At 35.8% G+C, this 23,577-nt stretch overlaps 2 protein-coding genes across 2 annotated transcripts; both read right to left on the bottom strand.

The window, feature by feature from the left end:
• Positions 1–787: 787 nt before the first annotated feature.
• Positions 788–14,318, bottom strand: LOC132173512 (DNA polymerase I A, chloroplastic/mitochondrial). Its single transcript, XM_059585027.2, has 12 exons — positions 13,927–14,318; positions 11,590–12,442; positions 11,204–11,395; positions 8,070–8,749; positions 7,394–7,853; positions 5,944–6,039; positions 5,359–5,451; positions 5,083–5,277; positions 2,700–2,792; positions 2,397–2,609; positions 1,794–1,883; positions 788–1,549 (listed from the first exon to the last, which is right to left on the bottom strand). Exons 1-12 carry the CDS (start codon positions 14,064–14,066, stop codon positions 1,388–1,390), a joined length of 3,267 nt encoding a protein of 1,088 aa, XP_059441010.2. The 5' UTR covers positions 14,067–14,318; the 3' UTR covers positions 788–1,387.
• Positions 14,319–17,885: 3,567 nt separating this feature from the next.
• LOC132174552 (Protein kinase superfamily protein) lies at positions 17,886–21,910 on the bottom strand. The gene is made up of 5 exons (XM_059586189.2): positions 21,787–21,910; positions 20,918–21,099; positions 20,639–20,828; positions 18,960–19,351; positions 17,886–18,179 (listed from the first exon to the last, which is right to left on the bottom strand). The coding sequence occupies exons 1-5, from the start codon at positions 21,908–21,910 to the stop codon at positions 17,886–17,888; spliced, it is 1,182 nt and encodes a 393-aa protein (XP_059442172.2).
• Positions 21,911–23,577: the final 1,667 nt, after the last annotated feature.

The following is a 23,577-nucleotide window of genomic DNA, read 5'->3' as shown; positions in this document are numbered from 1 at the left end:
CTAACAAATAGGTAAATTAAATGCCCAAAACACTTAAAAAGTCCAAACGCTCATTTAAAAAAAAGCGGTTATGACCGCCAGTTATTAGATTGAATAACCGATAATTACCGGTTATAACTACAACTGTTAACCACCTAGGCGGTTGCGGTTGTGGTTATTAAAAAACAGTAACTGTCCAAGGCGGTGGGGATTATAGTTAATAACCGTCATTTGAACACCCTTATTCCCATGGAAGTGAAGGAGCTTTTGTTGAATTTACATTATGCTTATTTAACAATGGATTCTCCTGAGGACTGGGAAGGTGTGATGCCTGACAAACTCTTGTTTCAGTTGGCATCAGCATGGGGAATTGATCTTTGTTAATGGGATTCTGTACTTCATATGAAAACAGTTTTTCATTGGGTGATCCAGTTGACATCATGTAACTTATACAAGTTGAATGAAATTGTGAATGAACTAAGCAAATGAAGCTGGAATTATTATGGTAATTTGTAGCATGGCCTCGTGAAAGATCACACTCGCTGAGTGCTTTATTGTTTCTTTGGCTCTCCTATCATTTTATAGATCCTACATGTTGGGTTGATGAATTCAATTGAGGAGGATAACTTGTGACCATCTTTCAAATGAATGCATATTCTCTAATGCAGTCAACAAAAATTACCTAGTCATCTATCCAAAATTCAATAGTTATTTTACAGGTTACTGGAAATAAAATGACGCAGCGAGCCATTTAAACTCGCAACCGAATTGAAAGAGGAAGGGAGAGGAGAACAAAGGGCCATATAGAGAGAATAACCTGTGACCAGCTTCCAAATGAATGCGCATTTCCTAATGTAGTCGACAAAAATTACATGATCATCTATCCAAAATTCAATAGTAATTTTACAGGTTATTGTAAGCAGAATGATGTAGTGAGCCATTTAAACTCGCAACCGAAATGAAAGAGGAGGGAGGAGAACAAAGGGCCATATAGAGCTATTCAAACAAAAACAAAATAAAAACAAAAAATGCTTGGAAAATGGAGTTAGGCTTTGATTTCTATGCAGAAACATTGAACCCGCTAACACCCAAACAGTTACAAGGAAACGACTGATTAAAAATTGTTAAGAATTCCTATATACAGGGACTGAGCACACTTCTCACTAGTGCAGCCTCCTTACATCCTCAACCCCCCGGTCGTACCAGGAACACTGCAACATCAAAGATGGAAAAAACATCTTACATCTGCCCAAATATGATGAGGCCTGATTTCCAGGTTGGTTGCAATTGTATCATCGGCAAAGATAATGAATGCTCACGTTGCTAGCACAGAACTCCATCCTCGATATGGCAAAAGTACCTCACTACAGAGCTTTGAACCAAAATCCACCGTCATCCTTGCGATAGGCTACTTGCCAGAATACCAGTTTAGAGCACACTTGGCATCAACTGATAGGTCAACTTGAAGGAAGTTCTTGCCATTGAAAGGTTTAGACATACATTCAACAACTATAGCCTTTGCAACTTCAGCTGTCTCTGTTGGTCCTTCCAAGATTACTTCATCATGAACCTGTTTTCCAATGTGGTATCCATCAAGTTTCAGCAAAACATAATTGTAGTAAGGTTGCATGGAAAATCAAATATGGAAAATTAAGAGATGGGGGCATATGCAATATAAGTCATAAGCTAACTTTGGATAGCCTCAATATGGACATGAAGCTCAGATGGAGAGCACAATAAATTGTAATGAATTCTTCTAGGAAGCAAAGCAGGGAGAAAACACTGGAGGTAAAGATCCAAGGCATGATATTTACCTGTAAAAGTAGCTTCCACCCAAGCTCCTTCAACCGTACATTTTTTGATATTTCTAACATGGCACACATGGCAACATCAGCGGCACTACCCTGTTGCAATCACCTAAATTAGAAATCACTAAGGAGCGGCCAATCAAGATTTCATGGTGTCTGTGTGTGTGTTGGGGGGGGGGAAGAGATCTCTGACTATCTATTAGCAATAATATGTCATAAATATACATCACCAAACCCCAAACTGCTGCTTTTAAGTAATGTGGTACATAGTTAGAGGGCGGTTTGCATTTTCAACTGTCGAGGACAAGATTTCATGTTATTTCTGAATTGTTAAACAATGAAAAGTTGAGAGTGCAATATATTGACAAGCATCTGCTAAAAGCATGGGTCTCAAACATCCGCTTTTTTTTTTTTTAGATCAGGAGTTGGTGTTGGTATTGTCCGAGTTCTAAAGGAAGATATGGTATATAGGTACTACAAAGGATTAGCCAAAATCTTTTTCCTTGTTTCTTTTTCTTTTGGATGGACTACAGGAGGGGGAGAGGAGCTTATTAAACTGCTAATGAAGAGAAAGAGCATGAAACTTTGTGCGAGAAAGAAGGAAAGAACCTGCACTGGGGTGTTGATAGCAGCTCGCTCAATGTGACCTTTCTGATAGGTGGAAACATTGGCCATCGAAGGGAACCGGCGGGCACGTCCTAGCAATGTGCACACAAACTGTTTATCACGGGCCTCTTGTTTACGTTTTTTTTGCCAGGTCAGCACCTCTTTTCTATCACTGTACCACAGATCAACTGTTTCCTTTGCTTCCTCAACAGAAACCTTAGAAAGAAGATGAAAATCATCATGCCTAGGCAATAAAATCATTACGAATACAAGTACCTCATAATTGTAGGTTTCTACTCAATGTACCTTCCAATCCCGTGCAAGCCCCATTGGAGTTTTTCCATATGCAATGGAAAAGTTGAGCATTTTAGCTTTCCTTCTTTCAGAAGCAAAGGCATCCTGAATTTGATAAGTAATTGCAATATCAATAAATAAGCACGAAGGGACAAAACCCTAATAAATAGGGAGTAAAATAAATAAATAAATAAAACCCTAAATTGAAGAAAAAGAACACAAATTCAAAAAATCTGCAAAACTAAAAACAAACAAACTATGATGTGCCGATATCCAAGTATACAAAGTGTAGAACATAATCTTCTGCAACTTTGTCATCTTCAAAGCTTTGAGCATTCCTTTCTCGCCAAAGACACCACATTAAACACAATGAAGCCAACTTCCATAACTCGAGCATGCCCAACCCGTCTTCCCCAAATTTCACAAATTTCATGTTCTTTAGCAGGTTTACACATATATGATTACCAAGGTAGGATTTTTTTTTTTGGGGGGGTGATTAATTACACTTAACCCCCCTCAACTACCGCATGCCATACTCAGCCAGATTAAACTACCACTTTTTAGCAAAAAAACAAAAAAGAAACAAAAATGTAAAATCAGTCCATGTGTTCTACTTGATTTACAATTAGCTCTCTCTGATATCAAAATGAACTCAAATGTCCTTGAGGTATACCCAAAAAACAATTTACTCACAATCAAACTTCGTCCACTGATTTAATAGATTTCATTAGTGTAACACTAGCTTAAATAGGACACGTGTCACAATTTTATTGACTTTTGACGTGTCACACTATCGAAATCGGTTAAGTTAATGGACGAAATTTAATGGTAGGAAGTAAATTGTTTTTTGGCATGCTTCAGGGACCTCTGAATTCATTTTGATACCATAAGGAGCTAATTACAAATCAAGTAAACCACATTGACTAATTTTTCATTTTTCCCAAAAAAAACCCTTATGTTAGGCCACCTCGTTAAATTGGACAGAATCTCAATCACGTGCCATAAAACATGCATCCCTTCCCTCATTCATTTTTCTTGGAATTACTGAACATTATTCAAACCAATGGAGAGCACACTTATGCAACAACTGCAATTTATATCCTTTTACCAAAAACTATGCAGTGTGCATGCGTGTATAAAAACATAGATATTCAAACTCTGCAGATGATCAGAACATTCACACTCTTGCTCTCACTTTATGCAACATGGTTAAAAATCTTTCCGAAAACAAGACTTAAGCACATGGTAGCTAGATATAGGACTTAATTTTTTAATAAACATTAGATAGGTCAGCCTAAGAACAGACTCCTAGCAATATTAGAAACTACTAAAATCAAGACCAAACCTATTTATGCAAATACACCAAATATATAGTCCACATTAGTTCTGATAATTTCCAATTCTAACATTGTCCAGTAAAGAACCTATAACTTTTAAACCAATGACTTCAATTTTTCCTTTTTTGATAAATTTAACCAACAACTTAAAGTAAAACCCCTTCAACCCTAAATTGCTTGTGACAACCTCCAAATCCCCTTGACCCTTGCTTGCATCATATGTTGTAGGTAACCCACCTATAAGAAGTCCAAAATCTTTGAGACTCAATAAAACAAACACCAGCAACTCACTTGTCCTTCAATTTATGTGCCAGGCACACCACTCAACCATATGTTGCAGTTCAAGTGCACTTGAACCTGCTTTATTATTTTTCATAATGGAATCTAAGGAAGTTAAAGAGCCCGACCTATAACGACCCAGGAAAAAACGCTAGCAATGTGGAATTTAGCACCCATGAGTCTATAACTCACCCACTCTATGTGGGCTATTCATCTTCCCAATATGTGGGATCGGAGTGTTAAACCCCCCCCCCCTAAATCCCTGACGTCCTCATTATGGCCATGTCATGCAGTGTTGACAGTACCAAATGGCATTATTGGGCGGCTCTAATACCATTTGTAAAGACCGAGAAAAAAAGGCTACCCATATTTGCGGCTATCACCTCAAAATGACAAGTCAATTAGGAGCTTCCTTAAAATCACTTATAAAGCCCATTTTCACCAATTAAGTAAGCAATGTGGGATTTAGCACCCATTAGTTTCTTTATAAGCCACTCACTTTATGTGAGCTACTCATCTTGTCAATATAGGACCGGGGTGTTACACCCCCTCTCCACTTTAAGTGAGAGAAGACATGCAAAGAACTCTCTCCCTAGTCCCTTCTCACACTAAATTGGTTTGCTGTTACGATTTTACTTTTGTATCTGCCATTACATGCTTTAAACAAAGAGAGGGAAGCATCAAGCATTTATGGATTCCTCTTTGGTAGTAAATGTTTCATTTCAGAATTGGGGATAGGAGAAATGATTCATCTGTTACCATGGAACTTTACAGCTTACCTTTAATAGCGGAACTGGGGGTTTCTCTTCACCGGGTTGAGGATACCACTCAAGAAGCACTTGCTTTTTGTCAATTGCTTCACGAATGTATGGGTACATGTTCATTGCAGTCCTAGAATGGAAATCTCCTCCAGCTCTAAAGGCATCCAGCATGCTCTTACAACTCGCAAGATGCGCAAGAATCCGAAGTTCCAGCTGTAATATGAATACAAAACTCAATCAACACAAGCAATTCAGTTCAACCACTTTAGGTAGGTAGGTAACACAACCACTTACTTGCCCATAATCTGCAACAATAAGGGAATTCCCAGGTGCAGCTATGAATGCCTGACGGATCTTATACCGATCCTTCTCTAAGGCAGGTTGATTCTGATTTACAGAAAGTAACAACATTGTACAAGTCTATTACATTTGTTCAAGGGAAATAAAAATATCTCTAAACATTTTGAAAATTGAAGTCACAAGATATCTTTCTTTTATATTGTATTATCTAATCCCATGCTAAGGTTTGTGGCATATTACAAATATGGTACATCAAAGAATAAAATCCGAAAAGAAAACATAATGTGGTTTGAAACTTGGATGGTTCACACTCATGAGATTTGGCACTCGGATATTCAAGAATTAAGAGAGCTCAGTTGCAAGCATATGTGGTTTTTGGTTGGTATTACTACATAACCACTAAAGTTATAATTTATTCAATGACATTACTACACAAATTCCATCTCTTGCCAATTGGTATTTTTTATTTTAGTTGTCACATTCCAAGAAACATGGGTTACTATAACACATCTATGGTCGAAACATGAGCTCTTTTATTCATAAATCAACCATAAGAATATTGACAAAATATAACTCAACCTGTAAATTTGGTCTCCTAGCTGATAAGCGCCCAGTTTCTGTGTTGATATTTAATGAACAATGAATACGCCCATTACTGCCCGATATATTACTTCCCTGTAGTAGGAAGAAACCAACATCTTCAGCTAGTTCACACATTGTAAGCTTAAAAACTGAAGCAAGAAAGAAGAAAGGTTAGCTTTAAAACAGTTGTTTGTGCCGAGTGGTAAATTCTGGGGATTTATCGTTACTAAATACTACATCTAAAACTCTTATATGAGTAGGGTATTGCTTTCAGTCAAACAAAAATGTGCATATATGGAAGCTCTGTAATTTGTGATAAATATCTACAAAAAAAAAACAAAAAAAAACAATAAAAAAAAAACCTAGAGTGCAAACTGCACATAAACAAAAGGGGAAGATGGAGAATTAAATAGCTTCTATTAGAATATATAGGACATTTTCTATGTTAGTATTTTTCCTTATTAGGTATTTACCATAGTTGCTGGTCTGTAATCCAATCCTCAAATCCTTGGGATTTGACTACCTTTCCTAGCTCACCTTACCTATCATACCTTACCTATCAGTTTCCCTATAAATAGACCCTAAATAGACCCCTCAACACAATTATAATAAACAAGTCATTCAATAAAGATGTAGCCTTATCAGATACTTCCTAGTGGTGAACGCAAACCTCTGAGACTGAACCACCTTTAAATCTTGTCTCTCTCTCTTGCTTCCGCTATCTTACTTTATTTTATATAAATTTCTGAATGGTATCTAAGCCACTTTTTTTGTAACCTCTTACAGGGTGTTTGGAAACCGCCACCGCACAGGTTTTATCTAAAATCGGGCACTCTTCGGTATTGTCTTGACTCTAAAACAATATCTATAAACCCCACATCAGGGTTTATCCCATAATTCAATTAGGGTGATTCTTTTAGAACAAAAAATATCTATATAAGGAAACCATCCAGGTGCTCACCACCCCCTTGCAAAGTGTAAAGTGAAAGACACCCTGCGATCAACTGAATATAGTTAAATAGAGGGTGTAGCCACATCTGTTAAAATACACACACACACTCACAATGCAGACGCCATGGGAGAATAACTCCTGTATCAAACTGGAGCTGTCAAAAGATTAAAATAGAGCATAACTTTGGCCTTCGCCAATCATACTAGTTGTAGCACCATCAGGTTCCAAGAAAATGAATTTAAGAAACATCCATGTGTGTGCATTCGTTGAATTTAATAATTAAACAGGGAGCCAATTCTCATCTCAATCCCTTTTAACATTATTTCACATTATAAGGATCATAACAAGACAGAATCCACACAATAATCATAATTCGTTAGAAATTTGGACCATTAAATCCTTGACTACTATCATAATGCAGTAGGCAATTACTATGCTGGCTACGAAATTCATCAATGATTGCCCATACCAGAAGGACATCTTAGAAGCAATCACCTGCAAGGGGAGAATGAAGTTGGATATCAAGGAGTCAATGGAACAAACTTCACATAAAGCAGCAATTGCATGACAAGCCTCCCTCCCCTTCTCTTCTTCTTCAAAAGCACAAAAAGCCATTCCATAAGCTGAATTGTCAACGTCACCAGTTGATTTTTGTTCTACTGAAACTTCATTTTCAGAAGCATTTTCAACATTGTCATTCAATTGCTGATCGGAAGCATCATCCATAAAATCATATTCTGCAGAAACCTTTCCAGCCAGGGTCTTCAAAGCATCACCACTAACTGAGGGCCAACCAGATGCTGTGAATATGTCAGTTGGCAGCGGAGTATCAAGGATCCTATGCAGCCTAATATTGCGAAATTTGGTGGGAGTCTTCTTGCCATCTTCAATCACTTTATTAACATTAGGAACTTTGAAAATCCGCTCACAGGGAAGAAACTCGTTGGGTTCCTTTCTGTAATAGAAAATCACATGGTTAAAGGGCACAGAGCTTTCTTGGGAACCCATTTGTATGCAGAACCCTACCCACCCCATCACTTGGAGGTCTTAAAGATGCTGAGCATCTCTAACATAAAGCCGTAAGAGTTCATCGATAGCTGCACTTTCCCACCACCAAAAACAAAGAAAAATGAAAACGAATTCACCTATATAAATTATAAATGAAGTGTACCTGTTTGCAATGCCACCAAAAAAGAGCTGACGTAGTTGTGTATCACTTCCCACATTCATGTCCTTGGCATCAGGGCAATACTGGGACGCCCAGTTGCGAAATCTATTAGCAGCAACCACTTGCTCTGCTTTGGCTACCTTCTCCACCTCAGAGAGATATGCCCGATCAACTAGCATTCCCTCAGTTTCCATTTTAACCAAAAGCTCACCAAATGGACGCCAATACTCCTCGTAGAAGTCAAACATGGATTTTCCAGAAATTGGTTTTCCATCAAGTATCCATGCCATATTCGATAGTAGGCATTTCAAGCTCTCATAAAGCTTTAGTGTGCTTTTTGCATCTAAGACAGAATAACAAATCCATGGTTTCCGCTCTTCTCTTTGTAGCTCTTCGACCGGAGAAATGGTGATCATTTTGCCTTCAGATCCATCTTTTTTAATTTTTTTCCTACCAAAGATGGTTTTCATTGAGACTTTCCCAAACAACTCATCTTCATGGCAAAGTTGAGCCCCACACATTACACTTTTGTTGCCAGTAAGTGCTTCAAGAGAATACCCACCCACAGTTCGCCTTGACGAATCCCACAACCGTGCCATATGCATTGTGTCAGCATGAAAACCGGAAAGCCTAAGCCCATAGTTCTCAATAACATGGTTATCAAAGCTATAGTTGTGCCAAACCTACAGAAAGGACAGGCAAAATGTCATTTTCACTTCTGCTTCAAAATTATGGGCATGCACTAGCTTCTCATAGTAAAAATAAAATGTTAAAAGAGTGGGATGGTCAAAATTGTTTAATACAGTCAATAGGAACATCTAAGGGAATAATTACTATGAGCTTGGTTCAGTTAGAAAAACAGGAGATCTTATCAGGGAGAAGAAGAGTCAATATTTGAATTCTTTTGAAGACTACGAAGGGAAATGTCTCTTCAGCCCATTGGTGCAGAAGGCTACAGTAATCTTCGTATCTCAGCAATCTTACACTTTGATACATCCTTAAGAGAGAGAGAAAAAAAAAAAAAAAAAAAAAAAAAAAAAAAGGAAAAGGAAAAGAAAAAGATAAAAGGTGTATGGGCAATGTGTACATGCATGTATGTGTGTATTTGCTAAGTAATAAAGATTTTATTAGAAAGAGAAAAACCTCAAGTACACAGATTGTTGGATCCCGGATTATAAATTTAAAGTGCGCGATTGTGTTCAATCCCACAGCGGGCATGTACTAGGTCCATCTAAGCTATGTAATGACAAATCCTTTTGGGATATTGAGCAGATATAACTAGCATTGTTTTAGTCATGACACATTCTATACAATTGATCCACCCAAAAGTTTACAATGCATTTTTAAACCTTGAAACGCTAGGTTTCCATTTTGGTTGTAGGTGTAACCAGCCAGCTATTAAAGATAAGGCAGAAAGAAATAATAGAAAATGAGCTCCAGGGAAGAGAGGGATGAGTCTTCTCATTGAGTCTCCCAACAATGGACTCACCATCTCAATCAAACTCTTTTATGGAAAAAAATAATAATAAAAAAATAAATAAAAATTTTAAGGATTTGGAAGAAAAAATTGTGGATTCCCTCAAACTTGGCAGAAGAGGGAGGGGGGGGATAATGGCCAAATGATAAGAGAACCGTCGAAGTATCACAACAAACACAGAACAAGAAACTCTTTAAAATTAAAGGGTAAATATAAAATAAATCATTCAGTAAACACGTCTTTATAGATAACTCCCTAGGGTTTTTTTTTCCTCTTTTTAAAACCTTCAGTTTTTCACAATTCCAAATTGGGTCCTTCCATGTGTGTTTTCGTCCAATTTAGTAAAGCCCATCAATGCCACATCATATTAAATCATTTTTTTTATTTTGAAAATTAAGAAAAAAATTAAAATGAAAAAAAAAAGGGTGATTGGTGGGGTGGGGGGGGGAGGGGGGGGGGTGGCTCATCTCGGGGGGCCTGCGCGGCCACCCCCCACCTCAGAATGGTGGCCCCAATAGTGGGGGATAGACACTTTGGCCACCCCCCTACAGTGGGAGTTCCCCCCGTACAGTGGTGGTGAATTCTAAATATGGAAGTACTTAGGGAGGCTGGTATTCTAGAGAGCCCATCGAGGCGTATGGGTAGGTTTATGGAAGAATATTAAGAGGGGTTGGGAGAAGTTTTGTAGTCATGCTAGATTTGAAGTGGGAGATGGAACCAAGGTTAGATTATGGTATGATCTTTGAGGTGGGGATACGGCCCTTAAGGAAGTCTTTCCTGTTTTATTTGGTATTGCTCGCATAAAGGATGCTTTTGTTGCGACTCTTGTGGAATTTTTGAGAGGTGTCATTCAATGGAACGTGAGCTTTACTAGAGCAGCACATAATTGGGAGGTAAAAGTTTTTGCCTCGTTTTTCGAGTGTTGCATTTAGTGGTAAAGGGTGTGTTTGGTGTTAAATCTTTCTACATTGTCATGGTTTATCATGACTGTGTCTGTTTCCCAAGGAAAAGTGTTTGTCAAACTAAGGTTCAATTAAGGGTGGCCTTTTTTGTTTGGTCAGCGGCTCTAAGAAAGATTCTTACTATGATAATCTCTGAAAGTGGCATGTCATTGAAATTGATGATAGAAGTTTTAGGGACCATGAGAAAGAGTTTGGAGGGGATTAAATCTCTATTTTTCAACACATTAACTTTGGACAGCTTCTTTTATTTCTCCTTTGGTCATTAGTTATCATGATTTTCTTGTTCTTTTTGCTCCTAGTTAGGTGGTTTCTCATGTATAGTTCACGTATACCTAGGACACCTTAAGCTTTTAATGATATTTTGATTATTTATCAAAAAAACTATTACTTAATTGGCAATTATACTTGCCAAAAGGTGCTACAAATCAATGGACACAAATTTCCTACAAATTCCGTTTGAAGGAAATTTCCTACAAACCAATCTCTAAAAGTGACGTAACATTAGCATGTGAGAAGCATATGTTTTTTTTAATAGCATGTGCTTCTCACATGTTTTTTTAATAGCTTAAAGGACACATGTTGCTTTTAAAGACTAGTACCAATTTGTAGAAAATTGGTACTAGTCTGTCCCAAATTAAGAGCACAAAGATATTTAAAAGAGAAAAATGAAGAATAAAAAAAAAAAAAAAAAAATTTACCTTTTTGATGGATGGGTCTTCAAAGAATGGAGCAAATTCATCCAAAAGATCCCTACCACCACCATCAAGAACATCAACCCACACACAGGACTTCCCATTTCCGAGATCTGCTTCTGGTCCAGAATATATACTGAAGCATATAATTTCCCCATGATCAACAGGTGTTTCTTGCTTCACATCTATCTTTGCAACCTGTAAATATATAATTATCACAAAGTACAATGTAGCATGCAGATGTAAGATTTTCAAAAGCTTACCAATCCACATCATTAAAATACATAGCCATAGATATGAAACTACAACAGAATATGTAATTCTCAATTGCATAAACAACCACATGGTAACTAGTATATAATATGATAAAGACAACCTTCCTAGAATAATACCTCAGTGTCGCATGCATGGACAAGATGTCTGTACTTATTTGTAAGCATCCCGACAACCTCCTTTGCTATGGTGACATTATCAACAACAAGAACACTGTCATAGAGGCTATTAAGCCTCTCATGAAGATTTGGCTGGCAATATGCCGCATTACTAGTGGAGGTGTTGACTGAACCATCGATAGGTCCAGAACTTGTTTCTTTTTTCTCCTCCAAGTTCCTTGATGTGGACACACTGGGCTGGGCAACCTTTTCTAAATGTTCTGTTGAACATAGACCTCGCCTACCATTCACATCTTTCACAGCTATATTTCTGTCTCCTCCACATTTTAGTTCAGCGGAAGCTGGGCCAGAAGGTATGGCAGATGCTGGCTTTGAAGCTGAAACAGGTGCAGCATGATCAACATGAGTCATAACATTCTGTCCAAAATTTGTAGAAAACATGCTTGCTTGACAACTTGTTCCATGTGGTCGATTACTACCATTTTTCGAAGCTTCCCTGCAAAATTTCAGCATTTCTTTCTCATATTCCCAACTTTTTTTATCGGAACGAGTACAACAATCCCCAAAGCCACCAGACTCAGTAATTTCAACAGCGGTGGCACCACTAGGTCTTTGAGGAATACTACGCCCAAACTCCGGAATTTGTAGTCCACTAGAATTTCTTGAAACCTTTGCCCCTTCTTTATCTACACTTCGAGGGTCAATAATTGGTTTTTCTAAGATACTTCCATTATAATTATCCTGATCTCTGGAGTAAAATACCATCTTAGCTGAATTTGAAAGACACTGAAGCCTCCAACAATGAGACATCGTCTGGAAATTCTTGTTATTCTGGATTGTCCATCCTCCTTGTCTGCAATTATTACGAATGCTATAATATCAAGGATATTGGAACAATAATAAACTGGAATACTCTAACCATTCCGGCATGTTAAGTGTGAAAAGGAGCAGAATTGATACAAACACAGAGCAGTGACAAGATCATAGTATATCATGCATAGCCAAAACAACCAACTGGCTAACAGTACATTAAGTAAAATAAATCTGCTTGAATGTCATAAAATGCAATTGGAATCCCCCCTGATCTGCCAAGTTCTTTATTTCTAGTGATGTGTCAGCTCAAAGGTTCTATTAATTAGATAAAGCATTTTTTTGATACAACAACAATAAGGAGGCTTGCAAATATCTGAACTTCAAAAATAATCACAAAGCACAACGCCTAAAGGACCCATAGAGGGCTCTTTTTAATTTGTGGAAAACTTTTGAGGTTATTCTTAAGTATAATTTCAAATTATATGCCTGTTTTGGAGCAAATGAAATATTAATAAAGACACTCCAGGGCCTGTGCTTATATTGCAATAACAATTCTAATCTGATACCCTATTAGCACTAAATCCAACCACGAGCTGCAATTAGAGAACTCATCAGAACTTTAATTTCCAAAACGACAAAACCAAGTATTTAACAGCTTATCTTATGTCATTTACATTTTAAGAAACACTCTAAATCTTATATATATATTATTTTCTAATTAACCATTTATTAGTGACCCACATGGATGACCATCATGAAGAACCTAAGCTATACCCAGACTCGCACAAATTTATCTATCACAAATATTAGTAAAATAAAATAAAATAGAAATATAAATGAGAGACTCTCTCTCACCGACATAAAGCCAAGGCCTCATTCCTAGATATATATTATTTTCTAATTAACCATTTATTAGTGACCCACATGGATGACCATCATGAAGAACCTAAGCTATACCCAGACTCGCACAAATTTATCTATCACAAATATTAGTAAAATAAAATAAAACAGAAATATAAATGAGAGACTCTCTCTCACCGACATAAAGCCAAGGCCTCATTCCTAGTCCTAGCTTTTACTCCCTCTTTCCGTCTCTCTTGCATATATTGCAAAATGCCTATTGCATTTACACATTCAAAACCAGTATCCCGGGGTTCTTATGACCAAATAAACTAAAAATTCCCGGAGGCATCAAGAAGTACATACCTCAGGAAACATCACAATGGAACAAAAGAAATAAAAATAAATTAAAAAATAAATAAATAAATTTTTTTTAAAAAAAAAAAAAAAATTGAACCTCATACAACCGAAGAATCCAACATTCTGCCTATCCAAAAAAATAACTCTGGGGTTTTAAGTTTTAACCAAAACCCAAGAACTTCGCACAAACATACAACTAAGAAACAACAAAAACAATCAAAACAAGGAAATGGGTGACAGAAACTAAAAACCCACATAGCAAAAACAACAAACATCAGATAACGTGATAGGAAAAGCACACTTTGAGCGAGATTGAAACTGTACCTGTGCAGGGCTTTAGAGGAAGCCAAGAGGGACCAAGAAAAGGAAAAACAAGAAGGGCGGGAACAAGACCGGGAAAAGAAGGAATAGTAGGGGCAAGACGGTCCCAGGGGACCGGTTTGGGTAGACAAACCCATAGCCATCACTCTCCCAACTCTGCCCAGCTTGCTTCCGCAGCTGCTTATACAACAAGGTGCCGTCTTGGTGCGCTTGGCGGTAAACCTGTGAATACGCTGAGGGCTTGAGGGGCTCTCTACTTTGCGTATGGGGCTGGTGGGTCCGTGAGTGAAGCAGAGCAGAGTGACGCCATGCGACACAGAGAGACGCAGAGAGTTTGAGAGACGAAGAGGCTAAACCCTGGAGTAGAGAAAAAACCCCAAAATAATAACGGACAAATTTTTATGGCTGTCAAATGGTTTTGTCCCTGCTAAATACTAAATACTTTATAATTTATTGTTAAATAATTATTATATATTCTTTAATTTGTTCTATTAGGGCCAAGGAAGGTGGCACATAAGAGAATGTGAAATGAAGGGGTGTTATTTTATAGTTGGATCAAAAATAAAAATAAAATATATACTTTTTTTCATATATTATTAGAGTGCATTGTAACTTTTACTATAAACTATATCGTGACGGTTTACATGATATTTATCATGCTAACTATTAAATAATTAAATTTATCTATCAATTTTTTTTTTTTTTTGTTCACACTCTGTGGCACTTGTGAGAACAATCACCGCTTTATCTTCATTCAATTTTAAGTCACTCATCAATTTTTTGTTTTTTTTTTTCACATTTATCTAGCAAAGGTTGGAATCATAACAAGAATCACAAGATCATCTCCATTTTTAATATCTAGTTAGTTATAATGTAAGAGTATTTTTGTCTTTTTATATTTTGAGGAGTCAAAAATATTCATATTATCCAATTAATTTGAATGGAGAAGATCCTAATTCGTTAGAATCCTAGCATGCACAACTAAGACATTCAATTTTAAAATGTTTGTAAAATTGTTAATTCTAACTATTGTTAGAAGAGCGAAATAAACAAATCGTGTTTGAATGAGTTGAACAAGACTTTGCAATTAACCTCGGTTGAACAAGAATCAACCGATCATTCAACCAAGTTTCTAGGGAAGTCACTTTGATCTAAGGGAATCGATTAACCTTCAACCAAGCCTCCAACCGATCATTCGACCGAGTTTCTAGGGAAGTCACTTTGATCTAAGGGAATCGATTAACCTTCAGCCGAGCCTCCCAAAAAATCCTTCTAAAGTTTGTCCTACAAGTTTGTTAGAATGAAAGTGTCTCCAATTCGAATGCAATATGATTTACATCAAGCTTGTAATTGCTACACTCTCAAATAAGATTAGTTGGCGTTCTTGTTAGCCGTTGTTTACCAATCATTTTCTATAAATTTGTTGCTAATTGATCATTGGAGGCCACTTTCTTTTAGAACTTGTACTAATTTCCTAAGTCACAAAGATTAATACTTTACTAGCCAAACCCTTTTTAAATAAAAGAGTACCATCTTTGGAAGCTTTTCTATTACTTTTTATTTATTCCATGCCGGTCAAAAGTTGGTGGCTCCACCATGCTCTGTACCAAGCTTCCACTATTAATTGTTTTATAATTAGGTATTCATAAAAAAATAAAATAAATAAAAAATTATTAACAATATATTATTCATTCATAAAATTTTGAGAACGGAATTCTCTCCGGTTCAAATAAACTAAATAATATCTAAATAATTATAGTTGATGAGTATTTTTGTCCCATCAAAAAGTGAAAAGACAAAAATATTTTTTCATTACAACTAATAGGATATTTTTAGGTTCAAATGAAATGGAGATAATCCTAATTCAAAATTTCAGTCTTAAAAATACTTTTCTCTTTTCAAAATCAATAGATTTTAAAAATATTATTAAAATTAAAAATACTTTTTAAATGCAGACCCACAAAATATATGTATATATATTCTCACCTTTATAATGTTAATACCCACCTTTTTAAATCAAAATAAAAAATACTTTTCAAAACCATTATCACATTTTTCTAGAATAATTTTTTGAAAGTAGTTTTTAATGCTTGTTTAAAAACTTTTAGATTAGGGCTTTACTGCTACTGCATAGTGCATATATGTCGTCTAACTATTGGGCGACAATGGTGCTGTTCTAACAGCAGGTGATTGAATCGAAACCCAACTGTCTGTTGGCGGGAAACAATGTCACAGGAAGCGGCAAAGCAAGCTATAGATGATAGAAACCCTGCAACACGTTACACGTGTGCTAACGTGCGAAGATAGTTTGCACGTGCAACTAGTGGTTCATATCTTTTGTCTACTCGGATAAAACCTTCTTCTTCTTTTTTGTTCTTTTTCACTTTACAAGGAGAAAATAAAAATTGAAGTCTTAAATAAAGTTTAGTTTTTTAAAATTTTTACATAAAAAATTTAAATTTGAACCGTTGAAAAATTACATCGCATATATTGCAATTTTTATTTACAACCGCTAAGCCAAATCCTGATATTTTATTTACTTTTTTGTGTAAATAATAATCGCTTTTTGATATTTGAAGCAAATTATAGGAAGTATTATAAATTGGTTTGAAGGAAATTTGAGTCAATATCAAAAATTTGTAAGGATGGTGATGGTTGTGGGATTTAATTCAAGTTTCTATGAGTAAACTTGATTGAAATCTATGAGTTTATTATTATAAAGTTTTTTTGGCTTTATGGTTGTTAAAAATAATATAATTTGAATTTATGGTGTCCATTTTACAATCGATAGGTGATACCATTATTAAAACAACACAGCTAAAAAGTCCTAGCAAAAGAAAAAAGGCAAAAAAAAAAAAAAAAAAAAAATTGACATTTGATTAAATGGTATTGGAGTAATTAGTTTTAAAAATTTTATGGTGCAACTTGTTAGAGTTAGTATTCTAAAAGTAAATATAGGAGTTGATATTATTTAAATAAAATTGCTTTATTTGGAAAATTATATATATATAATTCACAGGATAAATTAAAGTTCCCAAGTTATGTTGTATGCGATTTAAGTGTATTGAAACAAACTCATATAATATATAAATCACAATTTTTTATGTCTTTTAAAATTGATTTTATAGTCGGGGCAATGAAATTATACATTTTATCTAATAAGGCTATAACACATTAATGGCACGTTTGTGTGTGCATTTGAGGAGCCTAAAAGTACGTTTAATACTAAAAAATATTGGTTCAAATAAAAAAATACTCGTTTAGTAAAAAATATTGAAAGCGCTTTCAATAGTCTAAAAAGCTAAAAAATGGTCAAAACGCACTTTTGGCAAAAGTTTAAAAATTAAGCTTTTGCCAAAAAACACTTTTTGACTTAAAAATTATATTTTTCAAATACAATCACTATCATGCTCTAACTACCAAGTGATTCAATGCTTTGTCTTAATCATTGAAATGTAGACTTCTTGTTGTAAATACACTGCACTAGAACAACATGAAAATGTATTATATAAATTATTATCACTTGAATACATTTTTTTATATATCTATTATATTGCAAAGACTATCAATTCTGAAAACTACCAAGAAGGGCCAAAAAAAAAAAAAAAAAAAGGTGATATTTGAGTAAAAGGTGATGGGGTTAGTTTTATAAGTTTTTACAATGCAGTCAATTAGCCACAATATGTGAAAAAAAATTTACAAAAAACTTTTGTTTTCCCCTCAACTCGGTCGAAAAAAGTTTATTCCTTCATGCACGATCTATTAAATTGACATGTAAAAAAATCATGTGCTTTATATATGTCAGTTTAACATAGTGAATCGGAGAAAATTTATCCAACTAAATTAGAAAAAAACTTTGTCCTTTCAAAAATTACAGTTCAAAAATTAAGGTTCCATAATTCCATTGGCACTATTTTTTCTTTCTTTCTTTCTCTACCCCTCAATGCCATCATGTCTAGCTATCAGATCGACTTGATCTCTCCACTGCTATCACTATAGGTATCTGGAGAAGCTGCACTGGGACTGGCACTGGCATTGTCTAGCTGATGAGCAGACTCTGAGTTCTTGTTGTTTACAGACAAAAATTCAAGAGCTGTTACAACATCACTAATCAAAGGCCTTGTATCAGCTTCCTCTTGGAGACACATGGCTGCAACTGCCAGAGCTTGGTATAGACCCTTTACAGGATACTGCTCTTCAAGAAACGGGTCGGCCATTAAGGTAAACTTCCTTCTGTCTCTAAATAGTGGCTGTGCCTGCAAAAGAAGATCTTCATCAACTTTTAAGCCTTCAAGTTTTGGTTCCACCACACTCAAACGGGTTGGCTCGAGTGGAAACTCGCTTCGAGTGTAAACAGTTTGGGGTAATTACCTTTTCCCCCTATCAAATACAACGAATTGTCAATTTGCTTCAATGAACTGATAATTCTACTGCTCGGCCCCATAAAACTACTATTTTGTGCCCAAAACTCTCATTTCGTTAATCAAAAACGTTAACTCAGACGGTCAAAGTGACGATGCGTTGTAGTTCAAAGGGGCAAAGTGACAATGCGTTGTAGTTTATGGAGGCAAAGTGACGGGTTGACCATCTAAGTTAATGCCTTTGATTGACGGAATGGGGTTTTGGGCATAAAATTGTAGTTTGATAGGGTCGGACAATAGGATTATCAGTTCATGGAGGCAAATTGACAATGCGTTGTAGTTGTTGGAGGGAAAATGTAATTACCCCAAACAGTTTTTTGGGACTACGCCTATTGGCAAAAGCTTGAGCTTTACCCGAATTGTAGTGTCATAAGGATATAGTCGGGGCGAAGCTCTGGATACCCGGTTATCAAGAAGAAAAAAAAAAAAAGCTGTTCTCTTGGGTGTTAGTATTCAGGAAGAATATTTGTAGTAAAAAATAACAATCTTGGGTATTAGCATTCAGGAAGAATATTTGTAGTAAAAAATGTTATATATCTTTTATGTCAAAAGAATGAAAGGAAATTTGTGGGAGAAAACTGATTTCTTGGAAAGTAGAAGCTAAACTTGACATACCCAAGAAACTAGATTCTGCTCTTCTGTTGGTCTTGTGTTGTCAATGACTCTCCTCCCTGTGATTAACTCCAAAAAGACTACTCCAAAGCTGTACACATCGGACTTTGTTGTCAACTGGCCAGTGAGTGCATACTCAGGTGCACAGTAGCCATAGGTTCCCATCACCCTGGTGGAGACATGGGATTTATCCCCAGTTGGACCAAGCTTTGCAAGGCCGAAATCAGAGAGCTTTGGATTGAAGTTGTCGTCTAACAGTATGTTTGATGCTTTGAAATCACGATATATCACTGGTGGATCGGCTGTCTCATGCAAATATTCAAGCCCTCTTGCTGCACCTTCAGCAATTTTCATTCTGGAACCCCAATCCAAGGGCTTTCTGTTTGGAGGTAACTCTGAAAAAGAAGATTTCTTTGTGTCAGAAAATAGTGTTAGTGCAGAAAAAAAAAAGAAAAGTAAATGCTCCTAAGGTGCGTTCATTCTGATCAATTGGCATGCACCGGAGTTACAACAAACATTTCTCCAAGATACAATAGAGCTCGTAAATCTTCTGAAGTTTGGTTGTGCTTTGCATAAAACGAAACCAAACCAGAACATCCTCAAAGTTTTTATTCTAGCAAGAAAAAAGAGATGAATTTTAAAGCTTTAGAAGGATTTTGATTGAGATAGAAGAAGAGAAAATTTATGTGTCTTAAACTGGTATGCAGTGGACTATATACAATGTCAATTTAACAGTTTAATGCCCGTTAACTAACAGACAGTTGTTAAGCAACAATGATGACAGGGAAAACTCATTAGAAACCTCTGGTCTAGCTAATGTACACATGGTTTGTCTCACTTGCAAGAAAAAACAAAGGCACTCAATAAAGTTTTGACAGCATGCAGGACACCATTTCTAGCCCAAAATCCTAAGCTAATAAGCTCGGATCCACTTAAGTATATTAGTGAGGTTTATGTCCCACATCGAGAAAGCATAAAGAATAAGGTTTGTGTCCCACTCTTATTCTTTACACTTTTTCATTGTGGGACACAAACCTAACAAATGCATATACTACAAATCTCCCCTTACTTGTGTCTCACTCTTATTATTTACACTTTCTCAATGTGAGATACAAACCTCACAAATGCATGCACTACAAATCTCCTCTTACTTGTGAGTCTTTTCCACATTGACCCAACTCCTCCACACACAAGAGTGTCACGCGTACTCCAAGAGAAACCACTCTTTTTTACTGGAGTCAAACCAAACGCGTCAAACCAAGACACTTATATCAGCAGCAGCGTGCTAACCATGAGCTCTGATACCAATTGTTGGGAAGAGAAACACCAAGGGGAGTCAAACAAAAGTAAGTTAATATACATATTAGAACACCACTTTTAACCCAAAAGCCTAAGTTAATGGGCTTGGGTCCACTTAGGTATATTACCCACTCTTATTCTTTACATTTTTTCAATGTAAGACACAAACCTCACAAGACGGATGCCAAATTGAAAATGTTGAAATAAAAATAAATTTTCTCTCTTGGATTTAGTTTGGTTGACTTAAAGACATCTAAAGTGATCATCATATCAGCTTAAGTTTTTGGATATATAATTCACCCAGATTCTTTTTACGAGCCCTTAATTAACCTGATGCAATGCTGCCTATAAATGATGCAAAATAAACCATTTAAGGGGAGTACCAAGAAGGTGATCCTCCAAGGAACCATGGGCCATGTACTCATAAACTAAAATCCTCTGATCCCCATCAGCACAATATCCAACCAGATTGACAAGATTAGGGTGGTGAAGAAGACTCAACATCAAAACCTCTACAAGAAATTCTCTGTTTCCTTGGAATCCATTCCTGTCAAGTTGCTTCACTGCAACAACCTGGGTGAGATGGAAAACACAAAAGTTAATAAACTTCCCCCATCTTTTTCTTTGTACATGAATGAACTAAATTTAGGCCATAATTGTACTTGATTTGTGCTTGCAATGTGCCCTTTGTACACCCTCCCAAAGCCTCCTTCACCTAGTAGATTTTCAGAACGGAAGTTTTGAGTTGCAACGCACAGCTCCCTGAAAGTAAAAATCTTAGCCGTGATATTTCCCTTTCCAATCTTTTTAATCTCTTCTGATATGTAGTGTCGCCTGCTGCTATCTGCAAGATATATACAACATGCTGAACCTGACAAAAGAAAAGGAAAAAAGCTACTACACCTTCATGACAACCTAGGAGACCATGATATGAAAAAGGAACAAGGTGATCAACATTATTAAACTAATGGAATACAGTAGAAGGCAATGTTCTTAGTAACCATGCCTTAAAAACTCATAAAGAAGAAATCAACAGAACAAAATTTGAAAGATAAAAGACCCTCAAATTTTCAAAATTAAATGTAGATTTAGATTGGAAAATATTAGGTGATAATGTTTAACATATATTCTGCATCTTTAAGGTTTAGTACTTATCCTGATTCAAATGAGTAAACTTGTGGAGATTTAAAGGAAGCAGATGGTTATCAATTAATTGATTAAATTCATAATTTCTTAAACTTTTGGAATAAGTGATGATTTAATAATTGTAATGACAACTAACACGTGAAATTAATGAGAGATGGATTGAGAAAACGGTCGAATCTAGGACAGGGACAGCGAAATACAGATCTTTGAACATGAATGTTGTTCATATCACTTGCTACTAATTTACAATACAAAATGATAGCCTTAATTATGTCTCACAACATGATTGAGAGGCAAATAATATTTGGAAGAACGGGAAAACAAAGACAATGATTGCATCCTTAATCAATTGAGGAAGATTAACATTGAGGCTAAACAAATTTACCTGATTTGAAGGAGAGCTTAGCAAATGAGGCTAACTTTTTTGTGTCCTGGTATTCCTTGATACTTTTTTTCAAAGACCTTCGGTTGATTTTCTCTTTTGACATGCAACATCCGAAGCAGCTCATCTTCCTCTCCCTCTACAACTTCAATCCCACCACACCCACATTCAAAAGATCATCAAAATCTCGCATTGTATCTCCGGAAAACTTTATTCGTCATGCCGATATACGCTCGATAAACTTCGATCACCAGAAGAAATGGTTTGAAATGGAGAAATATTCAATCCATCAATTGTCTAGGCAGGCCATGGAAAAACCAGATATTTGTTCTGGTCTCTCAAAAAGAAAAAGAACATTTTTTCCACATTGTTTGTTTTGGTTCATCTTCCTCCAAATCCATCGAGTCCCAACGGGCAAATGACTAAGTCAAATTTGCTATATTCAGAAAAAACAGACAGGCATCGTGTCTTTGTTTAACCGCCTCTGTCATTGTCAAAAATCAGTTGAGGCCAAAAGGGTCTTCATTCTGTGCTTCCCTCCCATTTATAGTAATTTATGGTTTCCCTTAAAGAATGAACACGACCCACCAGAATAGAGGTCTCACTATGTCAACTATGACAACTAAGGCTCCGTTTGGTTCGCGGATTAGACCTTTAGATTTGACTAGCTAACAGTAGGTATAGTTAGTCATTTGTTTGGTAACACTCTATTCCTGGAAATAGTCTATTCCCATTGGACTACTAATCTCTTACACACAGGATTAGCTAAACCACTAAAAAATGAGTGGCTTATCTAATCTATTACTGTGGGATTAGACTTAACGTGTAAAATTGCCAAAAAAAACCTACCCTTCTTACACTCACGATCTCCATCTCTCTCCCCCTCTCCTCTTTGATCTCTCTTGGTTATTTCGTTTTCTTTCTGCTTGTTGGATTTTTTTTTTTTTCTTCTCTCACAATTTTTTTTTTCTTTGATTCTTTGCAACGTTTCTTTGATTCTGTTTCTCTGTCTCTCTTTTTTTAAAAAAAAAATTTATGTACCGTTTATTTTTCTTGATTTTGTTTCTCCGTCTCTCTCTATTTTTTTATTTTTTTTCGTTTTCTCTCAGTTTTTTTTTATTATCTGCAACGTTTCTTTGATTCTGTTTCTCCGTCTCTCTGTGTTGTTTTTTTTTTTTTAATTTTTTTATTTCTGCACCGTTTATTTTTCCTGATTCTGTTTCTCCATCTCTCTTTTTCTGTACTGTTTTTTTCAGTTTTTTTTTTTCTTTTGATTCTCTGTAACGTTTCTCTTTGACTCAGTTTCTCCGTTTCTCCCTTTTTTAAAAAAAAAATAAAAAAATTGTACCATTTATTTTTCTTGATTGAGTTTGATTGACATTAGAAGTCAAGATTGAGTTTGTTTCTGGAGTTATTTATGTTTTTTTTAAAAAAAAAATCATTAATAATATAAATTGTATTTGTATTATAAGGGTATTTTAGAAAATAAGATCACAATACGATTCCATTCACTAACATATTGCATTGTACCAAATAAAGGACTAGAATTAGCTAGTATATTCCAGAGTTACAACCAAACAAAGGAATATGAATAACTAATCTATTCCACACTTTTCTATTTCCAGTAGTAGCTAATCATTTTTCAATAAACTAGACAATCCACGAACCAAACGAAGCCTAAGACTTGCTTGGTGGTGCACATTACTCTCTTTGAAGTATTCGAAAATGGCTTTGTCTGATGATACTTGTTTCTTTTTTTTTGTTTCTTTTTTTTTTTTTTAATTTTAATTTTTT

Source organism: Corylus avellana, chromosome 3, assembly GCF_965113065.1.
Source record: "Corylus avellana chromosome 3, dhCorAvel1.hap1.2, whole genome shotgun sequence".
NCBI lineage: Eukaryota > Viridiplantae > Streptophyta > Magnoliopsida > Fagales > Betulaceae > Corylus > Corylus avellana.
Note: the sequence above shows the minus strand (reverse complement) of the source record. Positions and strands in the feature narration are given on the sequence as shown.